Genomic DNA, 24,050 nt, shown 5'->3' with positions numbered 1-24,050 from the left:
CTCCAGCGCCTGGAGCATCTCCTCCCCCTCCTTTTGCACTGACCTGGGGGTCTGCAGGGTTGTTTCTCTTACATGTTCTCAATCCTCTCTCCGTCTGCTGTTTCTGTGTGTCCCACAACTTTTTTTCTTTCTAAAATCTGTTATCCCAGAGGTACTACCACTATCGCTGATGGGCTCGGCTTTGGCCGGCAGCGGGTCCGTCTTAGAGCCGGCTGGTATGGGCTCTGCCGGACACAGGGGAAGCTTTTGGCATCTTGTCCCAGAAGCCACCCCTGTAACCCCCCTGCTACCAAAACCTTGCCATGCAAACCCAGTACAGCTGGCCAAAAGAGCGAAGGGTGTATGACGCTTTCCTTCCACACTGGCTAAGGAGGAGTTTGCTGAGAGTGGTGGCGGTGTTGATCTTCCAAAAAGGCCATTCTGGAAATGTCTTACCCATCCCACTCGAGTACTTTGGTGGTACCACACATTTGAAGTGCTTTTGCGTGTCTGAAAAATCCCAGAGCCATCCACTGAGCCTGGCATTCACATCCTGTCCTGCTTCATTAAAAGCATGTTGCAGGCTATTTCTGGAGTGTGTGATGACAGTACCTTCTCTGCCAGAAATGCAGCAGCATGATGGCTATGGTCTTGCCCTGCTTGTGTTGGTAAGTTTGTGAGCACCAGTACAGGAAGACTAATGAAGCTCATGCTTGCAAGTTGCTTGGGGGAAAAAAGTACCAGCAGCATATTCATGCATTGGGGGAGCATTGGTAAATTAGTGCCTCTTCCCAAACGCACATTTTTGGTAAAGGCTAAGGTCTGTGTTTTGCAGCACCCTGTCTTTGCAGTATTGCCAGTGTAAGGCATAAGGTCAGGCACTTTCATTCTTATAAGCGAAGCCAAGTGCTGAACTTCCCACTAGATTACCTTGTTTGCAGTGGGCTGTTTTAATCAAGCAGGGGGCAAATGAATGGAAATGGGGGGGAAGAGGCAGCTGAAACGTGTCAGGAGTTTATGACCTGCACCTTCACGCAAGCAGAGTTTGCAAGCCTTCTATAGCAAAATGTATGTTCAAAGGATATGAACAGGCAGGTGGCATTCCTTTTTTGAGGCTGTTTCATTGTGGAATGCTGTGGGCAGACCCAAAACTTAAATTTGTGCTTTCTGTACTATTTAGGGGTTCATGTGCATGCCAAGAAAAGACCAGTTTGTTGGTACTCATTGAAAGTGTATTTTCCACAGAGAAAAGCATCTTTTAAGAAAAGAGTGGAAGGTCTTTCTGTTTTCTGTCTTCTTCTTTTTAATACATGCATGGTTTCAATACCACAGCCCAAGCAGATCCGCTGCCAGTCCCAGTCAATATAGTGGTAGCCTCCTGTGAGACTCAAAGTGAAGAAAAAGGCAGCAACTGTTGGCACTGGAAAGGCCAAACTGGTTAATGCTGCATTTGCATCAGTCTTCATTTTGCGGTGCAGGCTGCATTTTTTGAGCTAGGTGTTAAACAGCAAGAGCAAGCAACAAGATTGCAGCCAAGAGCAGGAGATGAAGAACTCAAAGCTGTTAGACATTTAGAGGTTGTCACGGCCTGACAAAATTCATCTTCAAACAGTGCAAGTGTTGGCTTAGTCAATCCCTGAACTATTTGTAATTACCACTGAAAATTTGCAAAGGGCAGGTAACGTACCAGAAGAATAAAAAAGTGCATCATAGCTCCTGCACAACAATCATGACAGATTGTACTACACCAGCCTGATTTTCTCCTGTGACGAGGTAAGAGCTGATGCTGACACTCAGGAGCACTGCCAAGGCTTTTTATACCTTCTGCTACATGGCTCTCTGCAGCATGGTTTAAATGAGATTACTAGGTAGGTGCAGACTTTGTTGGATGATTGCATCCAGTGCCAATGGTTTGTGGCCACATGGCAGAGATACTCCAAGTATGAAGTTTAGGATTGTTTGGGTTTTTTGTTTGGTCAGTCTGGTCCCACTTGGTGTTTTTATAATTGACCTGAATGCTGGACTGTGGCATGTGCTTCTGACCTCTGCAGGTGACGTTAAACTGGGAGGCACTGCCCTGGAGCACAGGAGTAGGGCTGGAAAGGATCTTGGCAAACTGGAAAAGTGGTTTGGAAAATAAAAGGGATTATTCTGAAGAAGGACAGCCGCAAACACTTGCTTGTGCAAACAATTCCTTTGTGTCCCTACAGCATGTCTGGGAAACTTCTTTCCCTTCTGATGGCTGACAAGCTGCTCCTGGGCACACAGAGTAGAAAAGGAAAAAGATAGCAACTACCCTTATGAGCACAGGACATGAAAAAAATGGTATCTCATACTGCTCATATGTGCTGGCTGGAAATGGCCTGGAGATTGGTCTGGGGTGGGGAGCTGAGGAGCTGAGGGTGTCCCTTGGGGTACTCAGCCGTGAAAAGGGAAAACACCAGAATGCCTTTGGATGTCAAGTCCTTGGGTGCTGGGTGCCCCTGAGACCATCTGACGCTGGAGAGGTGGCCTTGGAGATGCTTGGACATGGAGGTAAGCACTGGGGAAGAGCAGAGATGTTTCCCTTCTCCCAGCCTGCTTACTTACCCTCCTTCCTTTCCCCACCCCTTGTGTCTGTGCAAATAAGACAAACAGGAACAAAAACACCCTGGGGGACCATAAGCAGCTGTGATAAAGAGGAGGAATGCAGCAAACAGATTATTTTGGAAGGCATGGGACCACTGTCATCCTCTTCCTGCAGACACTGGGGCACTGGAGGAGACGGTGGGATCAGGGGCTCTTCCCACTGTGCTGTGCAGGGGCACTGAGGCTTTTAAGTATGAAAGGCTTCTGGGTGCTGCAGAAAAAAATAGTAGAAAGTGGAAAAGTGTGTTTACAGCTGCTTTTAAGGACAGGATGGCACATTCAAACCAGGGCTTGTGTGCTCTGGGCATGGCAGCCATGGAGGGATGCCATCACTGCAGGCACTGCCAGGGGTGGCAGGAGGGATGGAGCTGCAGAGTGGGAGCGTGTGTTAGGCTTTAGCCTTCAGCTAGGGCCCTGCTGCCAGCAGAGAAAAGGCTTTTCCTGCAGCACAAGCCCCTATGCAACCCATGCTTTAGTGTGAGTCCGTCCGTGCCTGGCCAGCAAAGGCAGCTCATCTCCAAGGTCTGCATGGAAACTGATGGGGGATGAGGGGTTCACTCAGGCACGCACCATGAGCCCATAGTGAGGCTGGCAGGAGCCTCATGAGCTGCGTTCCAGCTTGCTGGGCTGTGTTACTGCCCTGAACAGCAGCTGCTGAGGCATTTAGTGGGAACACACAGCTGCTGATACCACATGTAAAAAAGCTCCAGCTGGACATGGTTGCTAAGTCCCATGGGGAAAGAAAAGCAGAAGCAGAATAAAGGTAGGGGAAAAGAACCAAAAAAACCTGTACGTGATATTACAGAGATTAGGAGAAATGTAAAGCTGCAGCTACACACAGCACAGCAAAAGCCAAACCATGTCTTGGGCATCCCCTCCTTCGCTGCAAGGGCAGTTCAGCTCTGGCAGGACAGATGGAGGCAGGGGGGTGGGAAGGGGATGCTGCAGAGAGCGGCAGGGCACAGGCAGCAGTTTGGGCCTCCCAGGAGAGTTGCTGCCATACTGTGAGACTGAAGGCAGAGTCCAGGAATGTGAGCAGCTGACAGGACCATTTTGTTTGGATGTATCAGGCAGACCGCATCAAATCCTGGCCAAAACATCACAGGGTTGGCAGGGAAATGGAGTCCTCTTCATCTGACTCTTTTGGCCAAGGTAGAGCAGTGTGCACTTGCTCTGCTTTTATGGTAAAAGCACTCCTTCCTCTCAGAGGATGCTTTTCAAAGCAAAGAAGAGCATTGAGAATAGCCTGTTCTAGGAAAAAACCATCAGCTGAATGTCAGACAGTTTTCATCAAGGCCAGAGAAAAATCCCTCAGAGAAGGACACTCAAAGCACTGTTTTACTCCTTGGGGCCCACAAGGACCCAGCCCAGCTCTGGTGTCCCTCTTTTGGCCTCTCTGGGGTCAGGTGCTGGAGCTACAGGCAGAGGGTGTTTTGGCATTTGGCCTTGGGATGCTGCTTTGCTAGTACCCACCCCAAAACTGCAAGCAACGGGCTCACAGCTGGGGTCTGATGCAACCTACTGTAACTGCAGCCTAGCAGCTCTCTGGGGAGCCCGTTTGCAAACGGTGCCTAGGTACAAGCACTGCTTTCAGGGGAAGGCAGAGAAGGCTCCCGTTGGACACCTCTCTTCTCTGCATTGGCGTGGGAGCAGTGCATTGCTCAGGGGGACGCAGGGTCCAATCCCCCACTGAAAATGTCCATGAGCGGGGTGTGGAGGGGTCCTCTGTCATGGGGCTGCCAGGCTGGTCTGAGTCAGAAGCTGTGCCAGCAGGCAAAACACAGGCTACTGGGACCCCCAGGAGACAGATATGGGGTTCTGTGGCTATGGGAAAATGACAGCAGAGCTAAAGGGTGGGCAGGTGGGGATGAGGGCGGCTGCTGCCCAGGTGCCTCCTCCCAGCAAGCAGAAATACACCAGGTCTGACCTGGATCCTTCCAGACAAGCCTGAACATCATGAAACAACCTTCTGACGCAGCTGGCTTCCTTTGAGGGTTTGTTTTTTGTTCCTCTATTCTAATAGAATATCTGTCTTCTTCAGCAGCAGATATGCAGTTGCAGTTCTTCCCATCTGGCTGCATCAGCCTCACAATCTGATCTGGTGGGCAGTGCTGCTGATGCAGTGACTAATGAGCAGGAGGGAACCTGAAATCCTGCCACTTTCCAGAAATTTGCGAAGACCAAGCAGCCGAGAGCCCACCCTGGATGTCAGTCTGCAGAGCTGTGCCAGGGGAGGCTCTGCACGCACTTGCAAAAAGGGAACGGTAAGCCTGCAAGCCCAAACCCACTGCATCCTAAGACTCAGTTTTTTTACCCATTGCAGATCTTTTTTATTTCTCCCTGCTTGCAGTTATTTGCTGTTTTTATGGTCCTGGTGATCCCCTATGTGATCAGACGTGTGGCTCTCCCAGGGTTTCTTGCATGCTCCCCTGTCTGCCTTTGAGGCAGAGGGTACCGTGGTAGTAGTGACACGTGGGACTTTTTCCTGCATCCTCAGAAACCCCACCACTCCTCTGAGACCCCGAGTAGCCACTGAGGGCAAGCGCTGCTTGGCAGTCATGGGCTGGCAGCAGTACAGCCTGGGAGAGGACCTGGAAAGTCACAGCTCCAGCCCAGACTGTATCTCTACATCTCCAGTACACAGCTAGGCAGATTACTCGGTGCCTGTGCTTTAACTTCCCCATCTTTGTAGATGAGATCAGTACCTGCAAGCCTTGCTATGGAAATTAATTACACGTGGCCGTGGTCTGCAAACAAGCCAAGCTCAAGCCCATCTGCAGAGGATCTGACCTGTAATGCTTGGGGCAGCAGCCTGGCATTGCAGCAAGCGACATCCACGCATTGTGTTGGCAGCAGAAGGGTGTCAAACCAACCCAGCTACAGCAACGCATCGGTGCAGCCAGTAACAGAGAGTGGCAGCAGTATCTGTGCCACCTACGCACCACGTTTAGGCAGAGCTGGCAGAAGAGCCGGAGCTCCTGGCACCCCTATGTAAAAGCCTGGGCTGCTGCCCTGGCAGTCAGCTCTGCCTCTGAGTGCAGGGGGACCGAGTTCTGTAGTCCCAGCATGGGACAACAGGATGCCACACAGGACGTAGCATTGCTCTTGGAAGCCAGCCTTGGGTTTTGACATGACAGCCACATGCTAGTTTGAGAGATAAGGCCCAGTGCAGCTCCCCATCAGTCTGCAGAGGGACAGCAGCTTTGTTGCCCAGGAGAGGCTCTCGACTTGCCCCACTAGACCCATCAGGTTGTCTGCTCAGAGTCCCATTTGCCCCGCTCCCTGCTGGGTGCATGCCTTTGGCCCAGAAACACCCCTCTGGGAGGCTGGCTGCATGTGAGCACTATGGGGATATGCAGCCCATATAGAGGTCCTCTGAGGCAGCTGAGACAACATGCTGGACATTGTTTCTCCGCACGGCTGCTGTGTGGAGCCATGCTGCCCATGGAAGGGGGCTTTACGTGGGGCAGAGCAAGGCAAGGCTGCAGGGCACCGGCTGCTGTGGGTCTCACTAAGCGCTTTGCAGCCCTGAAGATGCCTGCCTGCTGCACCATGCCTGCATGGGCAGGGCATGACTAAACCTCTCACCAACAGGCTTTTGCTGTTTTTAAATTAGGAGAAGTCACTTTAACCATGGGCAGCTGATGTGGGTCGTCCCCTGCAGCCCACACTCCATCCATGTCTTGGTACAGAGCGGGGAGACGTGGAGCCAGCACAAACGCCAGCGCTGCCTCCCCACACATGGCAGACAGAGTCTCTGTGCACACGCGTGTGCATGAGGGACGTACAGAAATAGCTCATGTGATGGGGAATATCAGCCATGAAGGTTTTCTCATAGCAGCAATTTTCTGGATTAAGTGATGCCCAAGTCTGATGGAAACTTTTGGGGTGTTGGACAATGTGGAAAACCCAGTTGTGCTCTTTGTTGTCCTTCGACAGGTATTCACCCTGGCTGTTATTTCCTGCTGTAGCCCACTGATGCCTCAGATAGATCCTGATCCTCGGTTTGAATTCAATCTCATTAAACTCCACAGAAGCGCCTTCACCCAACTCCAAACACCAATCACCAGGGATATCTGCAGCTGCTTTTGGGTCCAAAGGCACCCACTGGTGATGAGATCAGGGCCAAGGGAGATGGTGCAGCCAACCACATCTCAAATGTGATGTCCTGAGCCTTTCCGGGTCACATGGAAAGCCTGAGTCTGGCACCATTGAAGGAGAGCTCTTGTGCAAGCCTGGACCTTCACCTGGACCTGAACAAAGAGCTTTGGCTGGAACTCAGGAAAAAAAGGAGAGTTCATGACCTTTGGAAGAAGGGGCAGGCAACTCAGGAGGACTACAAGGATGTCATGAGGTTATGCAGGGAGAAAATTAGAAGGGCCAAAGCCCAACTAGTACTTAAGCCGGCTACTGCCATAAAAATCATTTCTATAAATACATTAGCAACAAGAAGAGGGCTAAGGAGAATCTCCATCCTTTATTGGATGCAGAGGGAAACACAGTGACAAAGGATGAGGAAAAGCCTGAGGCACTTAAATGCCTTCTTTGCCTCAGTCTTTAATAGTAAGACCAGTTGTCCCCCGGGTACCCATCCCCCTGAGCTGGAAGACAGGGATAGGGAGCAGAATGAAGCCCCGGTAATAATTCAAAGGGAAATGGTTATCGACCTGCTACACCACCTAGACACACACAAGTCTATGGGGCCCAATGGGATCCACCAAGGGTACTGAGGGAGTAGGCGGAGGTGCTCACCAAGCCACTTTCCATCATTTACCAACAGTCCTGGCTAACTGGGGAGGTCCCAGTTGACTGGAGGTTAGCAAATGTGACACCCATCTACAGGAAGGGCCACAAGAAGGATCTGGGGAACTACAGGCCTGTCAGTCCGACCTCGGTGCCGGGGAAGGTTATGGAGCAGATCGTCTTGAATGCCATCATGTGGCACATACAGGACAAGCAGGTGATCAGGCCCAGTCTGCATGGGTTGATGAAAGGCAGGTCCTGCCTGACTAACCTGATCTCCTTCTGTGCCAAGTGACCCACTTAGTGGACGAGGGAAAGGCTGTGAATGTGTCTTTAGTAAAGCCTTTGACACCGTTTCCCACAGCATTCTCCCAGAGAAACTGGCTGCTCGTGGCTTGGACAGGCATACTCTTTGCTGGGTAAAAAGCTGGCTGGATGGCCGGGCCCAAAGGTTTGTGGTGAATGGAGTTAAATCCAGTTGGTGACCCATCACAAGTGGTGTTCCCCAGGGCTCAGTATTGCGGCCAGTTCTGTTTAATATCTTTATCAGTTTCCAGGACAATCTGCTCAGCAGCTGTTGCTTGCGAACAACAATCTGAAGGAGGAAGATTTACATCCAGCAAGGAGACTAGACTGTAGACTGGGAAGATTAAAGTTAGTGGTGGTCCACCAGGCTAGCAATAGGGTGTATGGATGACATCTGTAGAAGGGCTACCATTAATAATGATGATAATCATGCTTAAATCTCATCTGTCTGCTTTCATCTGCAGCACCATGGTGGAGAAGGAAGGGCTCATATGGCTTCTAAAATGGGAAGACTTGAAGTGGCTTTCTTGTGTGACACAGCCTGCCACTGGCTGGGAAAAACTCAGTGTCCTATCCACTAGGCCATGCCTGGTGCTTCTTGTAGCACAAGGTGGTCACGCTGGTCCATCCACATGAGCGATGTCTGGCAGGATGGACGAGCCAAAGAACAACATCCATCAGCTTGTGAAGAGCATCAGCTTTTATAGCGCTTTGAGCTCAGCTGGGAGAGGTGGCAAGCATGCAGACCTTGATATTTGGCAGGCACTAGCAACATGTCAGCCTAGAAAGCAAGGGTAATGGAAATGCAGCCCCAGTCCTGAGAGAGGAGCTCATCATAAATGGGATGGATATGTGAAGAAGTGCTCTGCTTCATGTGCATGAGTGGAAATAACCTTAGAGAAAGAGATCAATAATGGTGCTGCACATTCTACCCAGCCTGCCTCTGTGTACTGCAATGCCAGTCTCTCACTGCTGGAAATGCATGGTCAGGGTATGTTCTCCCAGAAAAGCATCTGCAGTGCGGTAAAGGCAGCAGGGATCCTTTCCGCAGTGAGGATCCAAACTACGCTAAGACAAGTGTGAGATGCACAAACTGTTCCTGTGCCGAGATGCAAAACTGATCACTGCTCAAACTGTCCTCAAGGTAAAAAGGTAACTCCTCATGCTAACAACCGCGGTCCCCTGAGATCAGAGCCCACACTTGTACATTTCCCACTGTACTTCCACGAGCAGAGAGGCACAGGTGTCAGCAGACTCCCTTCAGCGTTTTAGCTAGTTCAGTTTCTATGGGAAAGAGGACAGGGCCAGGGAAAGAGCCCCACTCTAACCACACTTTCTTTTAAATAAGGCAGTGCTCTGTATTTCTACAGCACACACAAGATCTAAGTCCACGTGCAAGGGCAACCAAGCTGTTCCTTTCAGCAGGGAAGGGAATCCTGTTCAGGATTATTACCAGCATTTGGAGGATTGTAAATTTGAGATGTAAATTTTCATCTTTTCTAGCAGATGCACATCAAATTTCAGGGCTTCATTAACAGCACTGTCACCTCACACCAGCTGTTGGGCTGGTGGCTTAGGGGGAGGCTTTGAAACATGGACCACCTTTTGCACTTCAAAGTCTCCACTTAGGCCTATGTAGCAAAATATTGAAAGGCTAACCACCATTACCTTCAAAAACCCCACACGCTCAATCTTTTGACTTCTGTGTCATATACCCTCCTGGTTGGGAGCAGTAGTGTTTGAATTACAAAGTTTTCTTTCTGTTATAGTATATTTTTTACCTCAACTGTCTTTGAATAAGGGTGTCTCCATAGCTTTAAATTCCAGTACTCGGGCAGAATAAAACAAGCCGTATCTCCATCTGGTGTAAGTAGTGAGTGAAGCAGATTTTAATGCATTTTACGCCAGTGGTAAATTTGGGCCTTACAGGTTTTAAAATACGCTCTAGCAGCAGAAAGGATTTGAAAAATTAGGTGCTCACTGCATTTTTATCCGAAGATCAAACCTGGAGTAATCCAGCACATCCTTTTAAGACTACTGGCAATTATTTTGTGTTTTCCCTCCAGTGGAGTTCCATTTCCCTAATACTCGGGCCTTGCCAGCAGGTCCCAAAGGGTAGGTTGATATTTCTGTTGTGAGGCGTTAAGAAAAGAGTGCCATGTTGCCTCTATATGGGTACTAAACAGGGTGCAACTTTATTTACAGTGTAAAGTGCATCACACAGAAGTCGTTTAAAACACACAACAAGCAGTGACATAAATGACAATACAGTACTGGGTAGGGAGGGGAAAAAGTTCCAGCAAGTATCAAAACATCAACAGCACTAATATAACAGCCTCTAGTTTCAGCTACTCTGTCCTACCACCACATCTCCTTACGAAACATGTTGACTGGGTTGATCCTGGGACTCCATGTACTAGTCACTAGTGTGAAGCTGGAGTGCTAAAAGCCACCCTGCAGCCCTAAAGTCTCCCAACAATGTCCTGCAAGCTCTAAGCACTGGCCTTGCCACTGCTGTTCTGCTCTGGAGATCACCAGGGTAGAGTCAGGGCACACACCAGAAAAGCACACTGGAGAAGGGACCAAAAGATGAGAGTGACATATAAATAAAGATCTGCTTTTCTCAACCATGCACTCTTTCCCTCAAGAAGGCCTTTGTTGCTCACTTAAGCTTCCACTCATATGCTGTTAGGGCAGGAAGGAGGTCAAGGAACAAAGTGCCTACAAATAGTGGTGACTATGGGTTGAAATGCAGACATTATTTACTGAACACTAACTTCAGTCAAAGCTGTAAACATCGACGGCTGTGGAGCTGGGAGACGGAAGATAGTTCCTATGTGCTAGCAGAGTCCATTAGAAAAAGAAGGTTGTGGGAGCTGAAACAACAACTCTTCAGCTGGTTGCAGCTCTCACTGGGAAGGAATCTACATTCACATTAATCTGATCCCCTAATGACTCCTTTACCTATCTGTTTTTCTTTTAATTGGCTGAAAGCTCTTATTAGCCCACAACTTTGCTTGTTTCTTTCTTCCTCATTTCTGGTCTTGGGCTAGCAGCCATCAGTTAAGTGTCAGTATTTACTAGTGCCTTATTACTGTAACTGTGAGCTCATTTTGGTGTCGTATCACTTTCTTGTGTCCAAGTTCACACATTCATGACAGGAAGGTAAATCTATAAAGGGGGAGGTGTGGGGCAGGTTGTGTACACTCTTAATCCAGAGGGTTAACTAAGCAGGAATGCTACAGAAGGTAAAATTTATTTCTCCTTCTTCTTTCCCAGTGCTGACTGCAAGTCACACTTTTCTATTATTACTGGGAAAAACGGAGTTTCTGATCAATGACTCTTAGGTTCTCACTCTAATGTCTTCTTTCATAGATCAGAATTTTTGCTAATTGACAATAATTACCAAACATTTGACCCCCCAAAATGCATGCGATTTCCACCTTGTAATTCTACCAACCTGCTTAACCACAGGTAAATCTTAGCATCTCAATTCATCGGAGCATGACTTAACAATGGCATTCAGGTGTGTGTTATCCTCAGATGCAACGGGATCAACAGCGTGAGAAAGAGAAATGTGACAGCATGTGTGCTCTCGGGATTTCTCACTCAGCCAAGCATTTCTGCCTGTGTGTGTACTCGAGAGGCCTTTTCCAGTTCTCTGAGGGTTCTGCATGATGTAAACACAACCCTTCTGTAAGCATATAGCAAAGCTTCACCTGTAAATGTAACTGGTGCCTCCTCTCTCCATCTTAGGGGCAGTTGAACTTTGGGACCCAAACCCCATGTATCAAAAGCATTCACCTAGCAGACAGCTGATAGACATGTATTTCATAATTTACACAGGAAAGGGATGATGGTTACAGGGAGGTGGAGAGTCCCATGGCAAGTGGGAAGCACAAGTTTCAGTGGTCCGCCTGCTTCCCACTGCTGGATCCTGGATCATCCAGCTTTAGAGCTACACATGAACTGCCCATAAGCCAAAAAGCCTCAAAGGCTCTTGTTGATTAGACTTGGTCCATCTTTCTCTAAATGACATGATGGTCTCTCATCTTTTTTACATTTTTGACACTTTTACCAATAAATCTCAGGTAAAATTCATGCCAATGCCTTCCATTAAGTCATTCTCCACTGATGTTAATGTCACATAATATACATTACACAATCATCTTCTTATGCCCACCAGAAACTGTGGTTACAACATAGACTTTATCCCATGTACTTCTAATTTACATCAACATGAGTTGTTCAGAAACAGGTCCAATGCAAAGTTTAGTGGCTCAGTTAGCCTTGCATAACTATTCTTTACTGTTGAGTTGCTGGACAGCAGTATGCTTTGGCAGATGGTAAGCAGAATTACCACATTCTATTTAATCATGGTTGGCAGTATGGTTTAATTAGCTTACTGTATGTAAGAAATGGGAGGGACTTCACTTTACACAACCACTTCCTCAGTGGACAGTAGGAATCTTTACATTTGTATGTGTATGTGTGTATGGTGTGTGTGTAGCAGCATATATTTGATAATACTTTTGTAAATGAAAAATACAGAGGATTTCTTTAAAAATGGAAAGGTATAGTAAAAACGTATCACAAAATAAAATACAAAACAAGGGAGCTGGGGGGAATGGAAGCAATGGATTTGATTTACAATGCATTAGATTCCAAGCCCTGATGCCTAGGCTGAAGAAAGTTATCTGAACGTAGAACTGCTGCTCTGATGTTAAAAGGGATAGAATCCAGCCTTCCGTTTCCTGCGTCAAAAAACCCAGACAAAATAAAATCAGTGCTGTACTGAACATACCAAACAAGATCAACAGTGAGGCACAAGAGGATGGTGTCTAAAAGTATACCAGGGATTAGAATGCCACAGCTCAAGACAGCATATTGAGAGGGGAAGAGCATAGGCATGGGGAATAGAGATGTCTGGCATTTAATCTAAGTCATGACTCATCACAGTGGTTTGGAGCTATCTTGACCTGGCTGCTGATAAAAGCTTTTGGGCCTTTCAGCTTCCTCTTATAAATCACACTTAGTTAACCTGCAACAGCGAATCTTTGCTATCATGGCATTTCCTCCTGTTCTGCCTGTGTTATTTTTGAGTCCTCAGAACAGTATGGTACCCTGTATTGTAAACAGCAACCAGCAGCTGAGGCCAAAGCGTAACAAGATACAAAGCAGATCTCAGTGTTTGTTTCTGTTCCCTCCACCCCTCCAGTTCTGTGTGGGAAACTTCCTCTCAAACAGCCCTTGAAGGGATATGCTGCTAGACTACAAGCCTGTAGGGCTAAAGATCCACCTTCTCTCAGACTTCACCATGCTGCACAGAGCCGTGGACTTGGACAAAAAAAACCACAAAAAACAAGCCCAAACCAAGAAGAGTGCAGTTTGGTAATAGCCTGAAACTTTGCTTTGCCTCACAGATAAACTGCATAATTTTTGGCTGCTAATCCACTGGATTTGGGCTTCGCTGCTTCATGTCCTAAATGGAAATGCTATCAGACTTTAAATGTGTAGCTTTCAGTCTAAAGCTGGATACTGTTTGTTGGCAGGACATTTAAGTTACTTCACTTGGGCATATATAATCACAGCTGAAAAATGAAAACTATTCATTTTGGACAATGTAATTTCTCAAACAAGCATCTCTTCTGTAGCTTTAAGATAAACAGTGTATCAGAGGGACAGGGAGGAATGTCTGTCACTACCTGTCCAGAAAGAACAATAAGAAAAATGTACAATGTCACAGGCTTTGTCTGTACCCTGGAGAAAAATACTAATATTCAGCTGTTATTTATTTAGCTCTCCAGGATAATGACCAATGTGTTCAGTAGAAGCCAGTGTGAATTGAGGTATAAATATTTTTGCTAGCATATTTCATGGCCCTCATTAATATTCCATGCAGGGAGCAGGAGAATTCATGCTACATGTTTTGTTATTATATCTGATTCCCAGCCACAACAACATCATTACCATTCCACCTGTCTTCCCTCTTCAGGGTTGTAAATGGCTCTTAATGGCAGCATGAAATAAAACAGCTTTCCAAAGAAAAACTGAGTCCTGTTCAGACTGCTCTCAAAGTCAAACACCCAAACTTCACAAGTTAACTTTAAAAAACAAAGCTACAATTAAGACTTTTACATGCTGCCTTGCATGGTGATGGAGCTCACTCATTTGGTAACCTAGCCTGCTACTGGCCCCATTAGACATGAATCAGCAAACCAAAACATAAACACTGGTAAAACTCTTTTAAAGCAGAGCACATGTGAACCAGATCTAAGCCCAGATCTTGGGGCTGTTGATACAGAGACTGCACTGCCAGGTGATTTGAACTGGGACTTGACTCAGAGGCTTGTACCCTTAAATGATTACACCACTCAGCACTAGGTGTAGTAAGAGTGATTATTTATAACATCTGTTGCATGACCCTAGTCTTGAACCTGGAGCCAGCTGAAGTATATACAGTTCAAAATGAACACTTGTACACAGTAGGCCACTCAAATTTCCTGAAGTACGTTCTGTATTACATCACAACAAACACGTCAATTTACACCATTAAAAATAAGGCTAAACCCTGCAGGTTTGCCTGTCTGCTTACATGTAAATGTACCATTTCCTGAGTTTTCTAGAAGTTTGGCAATCATTTTGCAGAGTACTCTCTAAGGTCTTTCGAGATTGCCCATAAATCATGAGCCATCTAATGACCACCGATGTACAGGAACTAGAGGTGCTCAAAACGTGCAATATTAATTACACATTCTTCAGATTTAGCGTTCAGTAGGGTGTGATTCAGTCTAGCTATGGGACAGCGCTCAGCAACACTTACCTAGAGCAGTCATGTCCAGTCCACGATGAGGGACAATAGCACCGATTTGGTCGTATGCACTTCCCACCATTTAAGCAAGGCAACTGGCAAACAGCTGTATACAAATACACACACAGACAGAGTTGCATTAATGAGCACACCCACAACAAACTGTTTAAGGAACGGGCACTGAAAATCCAGCCTGCATTATTCTGTTAAGAATGGAGTACTCTCAGAACTACAATATTAAACATCAGCTGTGAGTCTGTTGTAAAAGATGGTTTGCTTTGGGAGAAGAGCAGCCTTAGAAGCACATCTTTGCTGAACATGATTTGACCCTCTCAACTACTTTTGCCATATGCTGCTGTGTATGAGCTGTATGAAACAGCCAGTGTACTATTTTACATTGCCTTAAAATTTCTGTTCTTTTTGCCTCAAGTTGAGGCAAAAAAACCAGGAATGCAAGTGGAAGCAGGAGGAGGAACTAGAAGAGAAGAGTCAGAAGATCAGCAGGACAATAGGCCTTACTTCTAGGAAGAAAATGTGGCTCTTTATTTGAAAGGAATGTGACAGCTAAACAGTAACCTGCAAGCTGACACCAGATGTTGTAAAAAAGTATAAAAAAAGGCAGCATAAACAGAAAGTTAAAGGTCAGAAACCCATTTACAGATCAACAGCAGGCAAGGATTAAGACTTCGCACAATGGCACCTGTATGGAGACAAGGAAAGGAAGCAGAGAGTGACAGTTTCTGAAAGACACTGGATAGCTGTAAGAGGTGTAACTAGGTGGTACAGGGCATTTGAATTAGAGAACAAACACTGGCCTGCCTGATAGGGTCGTGCTGGGCCACCTCTGAAATGGCTGCACGTGCTTTTGTGTGACAGCCTAACCCAAGAATGTCAAGTAACCAAACAAAAGTCAAAGCTTCGAGTCTTCCTATCAGTTTTGAGACTGGAAAATAAAGCACCATACAGTTTACAGAACAGATTTAGAGAGTCACTTAATGAGGTCCTTCAAATGCAGACATTTATATCACAGGAAAGCTGAAAGACGTGAAGTCTTTTCAGCAGATAATGCCATATCTAAAGGACAGACCTAAAGATACCAGTGAGAACAAATACTGGGTTATATTTTCGCAAGGAATACGCATCAGGCAACACTGATTAAAATGGAATTAAAGGAAATGGAAATGAGTAATCACAGGAATGCAAAAGGAGGTAGAAACACACTGCTCCGATTCCTCTGGGCCAAACACGAACAAGCAATGGCAGGAGGTTATAGAGATGGACCATCCCTGTGCAATTAAGTGCACCAAGTCTGTCATGTTGAAAATGACTTCTGATTCCGGAATGAAGCATATGAATGAAACATCTTGAGCTCTCACTTTATGCACATAATTATTCCTGTCAGACCAGCATTTAATCCAAATATTTCTCACTTCACTTTGCTCTGTCATGGCAAAAGGTCAAGAGCAGTAAATAAAATGAGAAGTCGTTTAATAATTTCATAAGCAGTGGTTACAAGCTTTTACGAATGGGCTTTGGCACAGATGCAGTTGCTTACTAGGATTTTTTCTTTAGCTACCGAAAAGCAAGTCAGTCTAACCAGATTTTAATTGCTGGCCCAAAAGTGAAAAGGCCATCTATCCTCCTCAACCACCTATGCTGTTATAGCTGCAAAGTTTGTGAAATATGAGAGGAAATGATGCATTATGTGCTAGGCAAGTGTCCCTTCAAAAGACAGTAGTTCTGAGTTAAAATGTTCACTCTGGAATATCAATGTGCTGAAGGATGGTTGGGTTTGCAGTGTATCATACGGTTTATCCCACAGACTCACTATTCTTATCAGTTGAACAAATAATATGAACATTCATTAACAAAAGCAAGAATTCCTCCTCCAGTTCACCTGATCAGCCACTCCAAAGTCTTGCAGGAAGGCAAAACCAGGCTTTCGTGTTAAGGCCCTGTTAATAATCAGCTAGGGTGCATCTGGACAATAAAAGTACAGTGGACAAACTGTAAAACAATTTTTAAAAATAGTTAAAATTTATTAGTGATTGAGATTTAATAATGATTGAAAGACATTTCAATGATCACTCAACTGCTATGAGTTTTACTGGCTATTTCCACAGGGACAAGCCTTTCAAAAACTGACATTTGTTTAGTCTTGATGTGGAACCACATATCCCAAATGTGGGTCCAAATATTATCCCTAATTGCAAATCAGCCTCATCTGACACAAGCTGACTTGCCAGGACACAGGTCTGGAGCCTAGAATCACTGCTCTCACTACCCCTCACTTTTTTGGTGTGCTATATGCCCTTCAGCCTTGGTGAGGTGCAAGTAAAAGATCTAGTAAAATGCAGTGCACATTAAATTTGTTCAGCGAACTTACATGATACCTAATGTAAGGTACTCAAGTACCTTACATGGGTACCATGTACCCATTAAACTCAATCATCCTTAAACAAATCCTTGCTTTCCTCTGCCCTCTTGCCTAGCTCAGAACTCAGGCAGTAAGTGGGAATCCCCCAAACCAGACAGCTATGTGGTGGAAAACCTCTGTAGTACTTGCAGCTTGTTTGTGAGTTTAATGGTGACCTGCATGTGCTGAAATGAAATTTAACTGTTCTTGGAATGGGCAGTCTAGTTTTATTCTTCTCTTTGGAAATCCTCTCTCCTCTGCACCGCTTTTTGCAGAGAGCACTCTTGTGAATGCTGTCTGTCCTTTCTGGGAGCAAACTTTTCTGAGGATTTTAAAAGACTCATCAGGGACTACTCTGAAATAGCGTGTAGCTGGGGACAGCAAATCCTCCAGGACTATTACTGCAGGCCGGGTTCTCCTGTGAGAAGCTTAGTAGTTCTACAGAGTCCTTAGTGAACTGTGCTAGGTATTGATAGTAGAGTCACAAAAAGTGTGAGAAAAATGGAGGTGAAAGGAGTTTTACCCATATGGCAGCGCGATCCAGTCCATCCAGGGGGGCAGTTACACTGGTAAGGGGCCACACAGCGACCTCCATTGAGACATGGCAAAATGCATATTGCTAAGGAGAGGAGAAGAGAACCAGTGAAAATAATTATCTCCCATGAAAGCAAAGAATAAAGTGTGCAAGAAAAGAACTTATGTTTAATTAGAAATTCTACTACCCCTCAAAGTGTTTGCATGCAGTGTCAGCAGAGTGGGATCTACCCACAAGGCATGAGCAGCAAATACGACTGGCACAGCCAGAAACGAGAAGGAATGATAACAAACAAATGGACAGACCAGAGCAATTGCTAGAGTCCTTCAGACACCTGTAGTCTCTGTGCTCACTGGAAATGAGCAGGGCTGTTTGCTTGTTTCTCACTTGTAATATCCACAGACATTGCCCGCTTCTGTGATGGTGGCTAACAAAATCAGTTCATGCTTTAATTACAAACAACTGGATTGTTTGTGGATTCCCTGGGGTCCCACAATGTAATATCCAAAATAAGTTAATCTATGCACTGCCCATAGAAAAACTCTTGGTCTGGGCCCATGGAAACATGCTGAGACAGGCGACACCACTCCATGGAAAGACAGCTTTGATATTCTGGGTGCAACAGATTGACTGTGGCTGGAAGCTTTGGGAAAGAAACAAAGCAGATACCAAGCAGCTGGTGGCCTCTGGACTGAGTGCCAATCAAGCTATACTGCTCCTGTGAGAGTCTGCATGTCTGGCTATGGTGGTACTGACAGACATAGGGACAGCGAACGAGGGGCCATGTGAATGCACCACATAGCTGGAGTTTCTGTGTGAAATTGTCCGATGTGCACACTGTTCCTGACATAAGTACCTTCACAAAACTACCACCTCCACTACCCTAACTGAATGAAGTACTTGTGTGAACATGCTCTAACAAGAGCAAGAGTTGAGCTGGGTCTCTAATTTGGACCCTTGAGTGGCACTTCCAGTGGAGTTTTGTACTGGGAGCGTGGATGTGGGCTGCAGAGAACCAATGCAGAGGTTCTTCTTCCACTGCACAGCAGAGGTCAAACTGAGCAGCTGCAGTCAGCCTGGATAAGAAAAGAGTAGTGAACTTCCATGGAGCTCACAGGACTAACCCATACCACCAAGAATTACTCGTCTGTATCATTATACTAGCAGCGCTCTGCATGTTTTTTAGAGTGGTCAGGCTTCTCTTAGGAAGATCAATCTATTTTGTTATCTGTGAAATGTACTGTGAACTACAAGGTGACTGAATTCTGTAAGAGCTCTGTGGCCCCACCTGTGGCCTGATCTTTACAGATCAGTGCTCAGTGCTAGCACTCAAAAATCCCTTTGACTTCCAGAACAGGCCCTCAACTCCAACAACTAAACCTATCTTTTCTCAGCAATGCACCTTGCTTGACAAGCAATGCTGCAAAACTGAGGTGGCACTAACCAATTGTGGGAATCCTTTTCACCTCTCCTCAGTACCTATGCCAAAGTAAAGAAAAAAGAAAAAAAAAAAAAGGAGAGCTAGTGCCTGTATCTGCATGAAGTGTGATCTGGCTAGTCAGCTGCCTGTTCATTTTCCCCATACAGGAAAACAGAATCTGAATTGGGATAACAGATCAAAATGACTGGGCGCATAAAATATGTCCTCTGGTCCTGAAGAATGCATTAAATATCATTATTAATGGTAAGGTAAGAAAATCAATTATGGCATGCCAAACACAATTCTGCCAGACACAGGGCTCAGTCCTCTTCTGCTGAAACTGTGAAACATACAGGGCTGAGTCTGCATGTCTGGCTATGGTGGTACTGACAGACATAGGGACAGCGAACGAGGGGCCATGTGAATGCACCACATAGCTGGAGTTTCTGTAAATGCAGAAGGACAAAACTTGCTGAACCTCTTCTCCTCATTCTGTACCTACAGCTAATTTGTGCCACGTGGAACTGATGCTGCCATGGGGAAGACCTGAAAGCTGCAGAGGTAGATTCAGAGGACTGTTTTAAGATGTGATACATCTGCCTAGCAAAATGCTTGATTCCTCTCCATGAACTACAGGAGGAGGTGCCACATCTTTTTGCAAGTCTCCATGTACACTCAGAGCCAGTGACAATGACACCACCTCAGCTGCAGGTGTGCCTGGACACACTAAAGCTTTATGTCAGGGCCATACTGAGTACTAAACACAGTAAAGGCACTTTCCTTTTCTATCCACATAAACCCATGCCTAATTATGTGTACAGTAACAAGGCTTCTCATGCAGCCACTACACCAGAATGAAAGGGTTAGCTCTCCCAAATTCCCTGTGCTAAGATCATCATGAAGAAAATGGGAAATAAGGCACAAACTGGCATCCCCAATGTCACCCAGGGAATATCTGACAGACCAAGAGTCAGATTTGGCTCTTTTCAACCAGAACAGATCCAGTTCTCTAACTATTTGGAGATCCAGGCCAGGAAAAGCCAACACAGAATGTGGGGGGAACAGGTACACAGGTCAGGAAGGACAGCATCGAAAAGGTGACACAGTTTTATTATTTGAACATGAATTGATCAGGTTCATAATCACAGACTGATAAAAAAGGAAGCCCAAGAAACAAATGCAGCCACCAACAAACCACTCACATCTCTTCTGTTCTAACCCCTGTTCTTTCCCCAAAATCATGTATTGCTATTAGAAACAGACTTTGGAGAACTGAAGTAGGCTGTTCTTCAATCATAGTGAAAGAGCACTCACAAACAAAATCGCATCAATCAAAAAAGTGTTTCTTTTGGTTTGGAGATGTCAGGGGACGGTCATTTGTCTAGAAACAAGCAATCAGTTAGTCCTTCCTATTATCTCTAATTTGTCAAGCAGAATAAAGTAATGATTTTTATGTTTTTGGCTCTTATGCCTTTAATTTTCCCACCCGGTTCACTGCAGTAAATTCACTTGTCTTACCTACAACATACTTAAAATTACACTTAGGTATGATATACATACGCTCTTCACAGAGACGACCCATCCAGCCATCTGGACATGAGCAGGCATTTGGTCGCTCACAGACACCACCATTCTGACATGGGAACCGACACACAGCTAAAAAAAAAAAATTAATGACAAACTCAAGACAGTTAATTAGAAGCTTAGTAATTCAGCATCTTGTACAGATGTCTGCAGTTGTAGAGTTTAGAGTAGAACGAAGAAATGTAGTGAAGTTCAGAAACATAACCTGACTTTGATTTCAAGGGCTGCATTGTTTTCTGGCTCTAACTAGGTACTGTGAGCAAGAGTGTGGGAACCATTAAGACAATCAAAAATTGTCCATGGCAAGAATCAAAACTCAGAAGTTTCTAGGATGTTTGGGTAAATTATTTGGACAATGTTTCAAGGCTGATACCATGCTTTAACTGCTCTTCCTGACTCATTCTTGTGAAAAAACAGAACAAAACAAAACAAAACACGAAAACAAAACCAAACCCAACAAACAACCAACAAACCAAACCAAAACAAAAAGACCCCACCCCAAATGAAAACTATTACCTTTTTTTTATTCCTCTCTTCTAAATTAACTTTAAAATAAAAATCAAGCTTCCTTCTAACATTGGTAGGAAACACTAAGGTAATGCATAATACAGGATTTGTTGAAAGTAAGATTAAACACTGTGGTAGAACAAGCAATTTTTATTGCACTATCATCCCACATAATGAGGAGTGACCAACAAGGGTGCAGCAGTGGCACACTGAAGTGTTTACCCGTGAAACCCAAAGTGTGATTATAAACCTCACTTCGCATTCCTGCTGACTGGTACTCCTTGGCTCACACACCTGTTAATAAGCACCTGATCATAAAAGTGGGGAATTTGAAGTGGACTCTATCATGCTAGCCCAATATCTTGCCTGGACTGGACGGGCTTTGGACTTCATCATCATTTCTATGACATTACACCGTATCTTGGCTAATACATCCAGGACTACTTTACAAAATCAATGGCAAGCTAACTACAAACATGTTAGACTTAAAGATCATTGGAGGAAGCACAATTCTTGTCATATTGGTGTACACATATACAGAAGAACAAAAATTGTGGCTTCAAGATGATACTACAGAACAAATAAGTAATCAGGCTAACTTCTAATTAGTGGTAGTTATGAACACAGAGTAACCTCAGGAAACTCAGTCTGAACTGTTAATTGCATCCTATCTTTTATTAGTTACTAGGTGAGCAATAATATGAGCTTAGGCTTTAAGTGTTTCAGATCTTGTTCAATGTTAGCATTAAATAGAAACAGTGGTTTAGCACACTGAAACACTATTCAGACCCGAGCTCCACATTGGAAAGAATGCAAATCTTCCCCTGATAGAACCAAACTTGAGTCACTCTTGCAGCTAAGCCATGCCAAGTTGCAAGCTCCAGCTTGGAGTCTGTTGAAATGAGGCCAAAGCTTTTGCCATTTTAGTTTTCAATCCCAAAAGCCTTCCCATCAAATGTCAGCTGATAATGAGAATGGGAAGAGACCTTAGGCCCTGGGTGGTTCACAGAAGTTGCAATACTTTAACAGGTATTTTGAACAATTTTTGTTGTAAAGGTATCTATGACTATGCAGACAGCTTGTCTCTGGGTGTTGACTAAAGTAGAACAGTGTGCCAATCATTCCTTTGTTCAATAACAAACTATGAAACTTGAATCAAAAAGCATTTAAAGCTTTGTGTGATCCATGCCACTTAAACAATATCCCATGAATGTATAGTGGGATGGGACGTAGGAGGTTTGTGTATAAATGATATCCCACAATAAATTCAAAGCCCATGAAAAGTGGTCTCTGAAATGTATTTTCTCTCTCTTGGTCAATGGAGAAGATGCAGATATTTAATGAGTTACAGAAATTGCTTTGGATGGCAACTCCATCCCACTCAGTGATCCAGGATCTCAGGCATAGATAGGCTTTTCCTGGATTTCTGCCCAGGCCCTGGTTGTGAAACTGAATGAGTAAGACAGTATCATCCCTAGGTGTGCACTTGTTATACACCGATTTGGGCAGGCAGAGACTCTGTGTCTGTAGCTGTGGGGATTATTCTTCACTTGACAGACAAGACCAGAGAAAGGCTTGGGGCAGGAAGTTAAGCTGGGATCACATTCTCTTTTTTTGCTATTGTAAAAGCAAGCAGGGTAAATGCAGTACTGATGTGCTGGGGAGAGAAAGGGAACCATTAACTGTGACTTCAGTTAGTGGTAGCAGATCTCACATGGATGGTATCAATCTTAATCTTTGAGATCCCTTTGTAAATCCATGCCTGAGAGTTATCTCCACAGGACACAAAAGCATTACACTGCTGCAAGACAAACATGGGTAAGAAGGGGAAAAAAAAAATTTCTGATATCTGTTCTCAGCTTTGCCAAAAGCTTTCCTGTGGTTGCAAGTGAACGATTTTCTCCATGCTTCAGACACCCTCTCATAATGCTCTTATTTCCTGATGGGTTATGAACTTTTTGGTTGGCAGCTCCACACTGACCACTCCCAGTCAGCAAGACATGGACAGAGGGTGAATAGACAACACAGATTTTAGAGCATTTCAGAGAGAAAAAATTGGGGTCACACAAGCTGTGTGCATCTGTGCAGCCTGCTGGGTCCTGCAGGTGTTTACGATCAGCAAGCAGATCCAGGCTAATACTTCTTACCCCTGAAACTCAGATCAGAATCTGGCCTGCAACCTCTAACCAGCAGTGATTCAGGCAAGTGCAGCTGTGGTGAGAGCTCTCCCAAAGCAGCTAACGAAGTCTGCTTTTTAATTATAATATTTACGTTAACTAACCTGTTCAACCAGGCCAGAACATTTCAAGCAGGCTTAGGACACATTAATAATCAACTCACAGAGCCAAAACCAAGAAATGCAGCATGAGTCATTACAAAAAGTACTTTCATGTTGCTTCTGATGTAGACCACAAAGGCTTGGGTCCTGTAGGCCTTTTGTTAGGCAAATCCCTCAAATGAATTATAAAGCAGTTTTGAAAGATTATTTTGACATGTGTCACGAAAACACAGGTCAGTCCTGTCAGAAACATCTTTAGTCCTTTCTAGTTCCCCTTTTAGGTGAAAAGAGGGGGCGGAATTGTTATTCCTCTCCCTTAATACACCAAAAGGCAGGTTATTCTGCTTTGTTTTCCTGCACTACACCCTGATCATTTGTCCACCTCATCACGTCATTTTTTGAAATAATTTTCCCTCATACTTTTCCCTCTGAACAGTCCCAGTAGATTCCATGGTGTTGCAAACAGGACATGTGTTTGACAGTGTTCTGCAGATAAGCCCTTCTGGGTAATTTAAACAAATGAGTTTTTTAGCTCAACAAACCAAAAAGTGACATTTTCCTGCTGGTATGCCAAGGGTCGCAAGGTTAGACTTCGTCTTTGATATTTGGTTAAACACATGAATTTTCTGCAGTACTTACTGTGTATTATTTAGTGAGCTCTATCAACCTATCCTTAAGTATTTTATTGCAAAACAATTTGCAGGAGCTGTGAAGCTCTAAACACAGTGAGAGACTAAGCACCCACTGGATCTCTTACTTTTGTTTTCTGCAGTGCTTGATCTTTGTGAAAAACTGACTGGTAGTGCTTATCTGAAACAGCTTAGCATGTCAGAAAGATGACTG

General features: G+C 45.0%; 1 protein-coding gene and 1 long non-coding RNA gene across 4 annotated transcripts in view; one reads left to right on the top strand and one right to left on the bottom strand.

Annotated features, from left to right (window-relative positions):
- The first annotated feature begins 1,849 nt into the window (after window positions 1–1,849).
- Window positions 1,850–8,830, top strand: LOC138683825 (uncharacterized). Its single transcript, XR_011323267.1, has 3 exons — window positions 1,850–2,514; window positions 4,649–4,871; window positions 6,547–8,830. It is a non-coding gene; the product is annotated as an uncharacterized lncRNA (long non-coding RNA).
- Window positions 8,831–9,828: 998 nt separating this feature from the next.
- The window catches only part of SVEP1 (sushi, von Willebrand factor type A, EGF and pentraxin domain containing 1), a 128,153-nt gene continuing 113,931 nt past the window's right edge, over window positions 9,829–24,050 (bottom strand). For all 3 annotated transcript variants that reach the window (XM_069776420.1, XM_069776421.1, XM_069776422.1), the window contains 4 exons: window positions 20,399–20,494; window positions 17,407–17,502; window positions 14,480–14,573; window positions 9,829–12,410 (listed from right to left, as the gene is read on the bottom strand). In XM_069776420.1, coding sequence (XP_069632521.1) covers window positions 12,380–12,410; window positions 14,480–14,573; window positions 17,407–17,502; window positions 20,399–20,494 — 317 coding nt within the window. In that variant the 3' untranslated portion in view covers window positions 9,829–12,379. The remainder of the gene's footprint in view (window positions 12,411–14,479; window positions 14,574–17,406; window positions 17,503–20,398; window positions 20,495–24,050) is intronic.

The sequence above is a fragment of the Haliaeetus albicilla genome, chromosome Z (assembly GCF_947461875.1).
Source record: "Haliaeetus albicilla chromosome Z, bHalAlb1.1, whole genome shotgun sequence".
NCBI classification, from domain to species: Eukaryota; Metazoa; Chordata; class Aves; order Accipitriformes; family Accipitridae; genus Haliaeetus; species Haliaeetus albicilla.
This window is presented reverse-complemented; position numbering and strand designations above follow the sequence as displayed.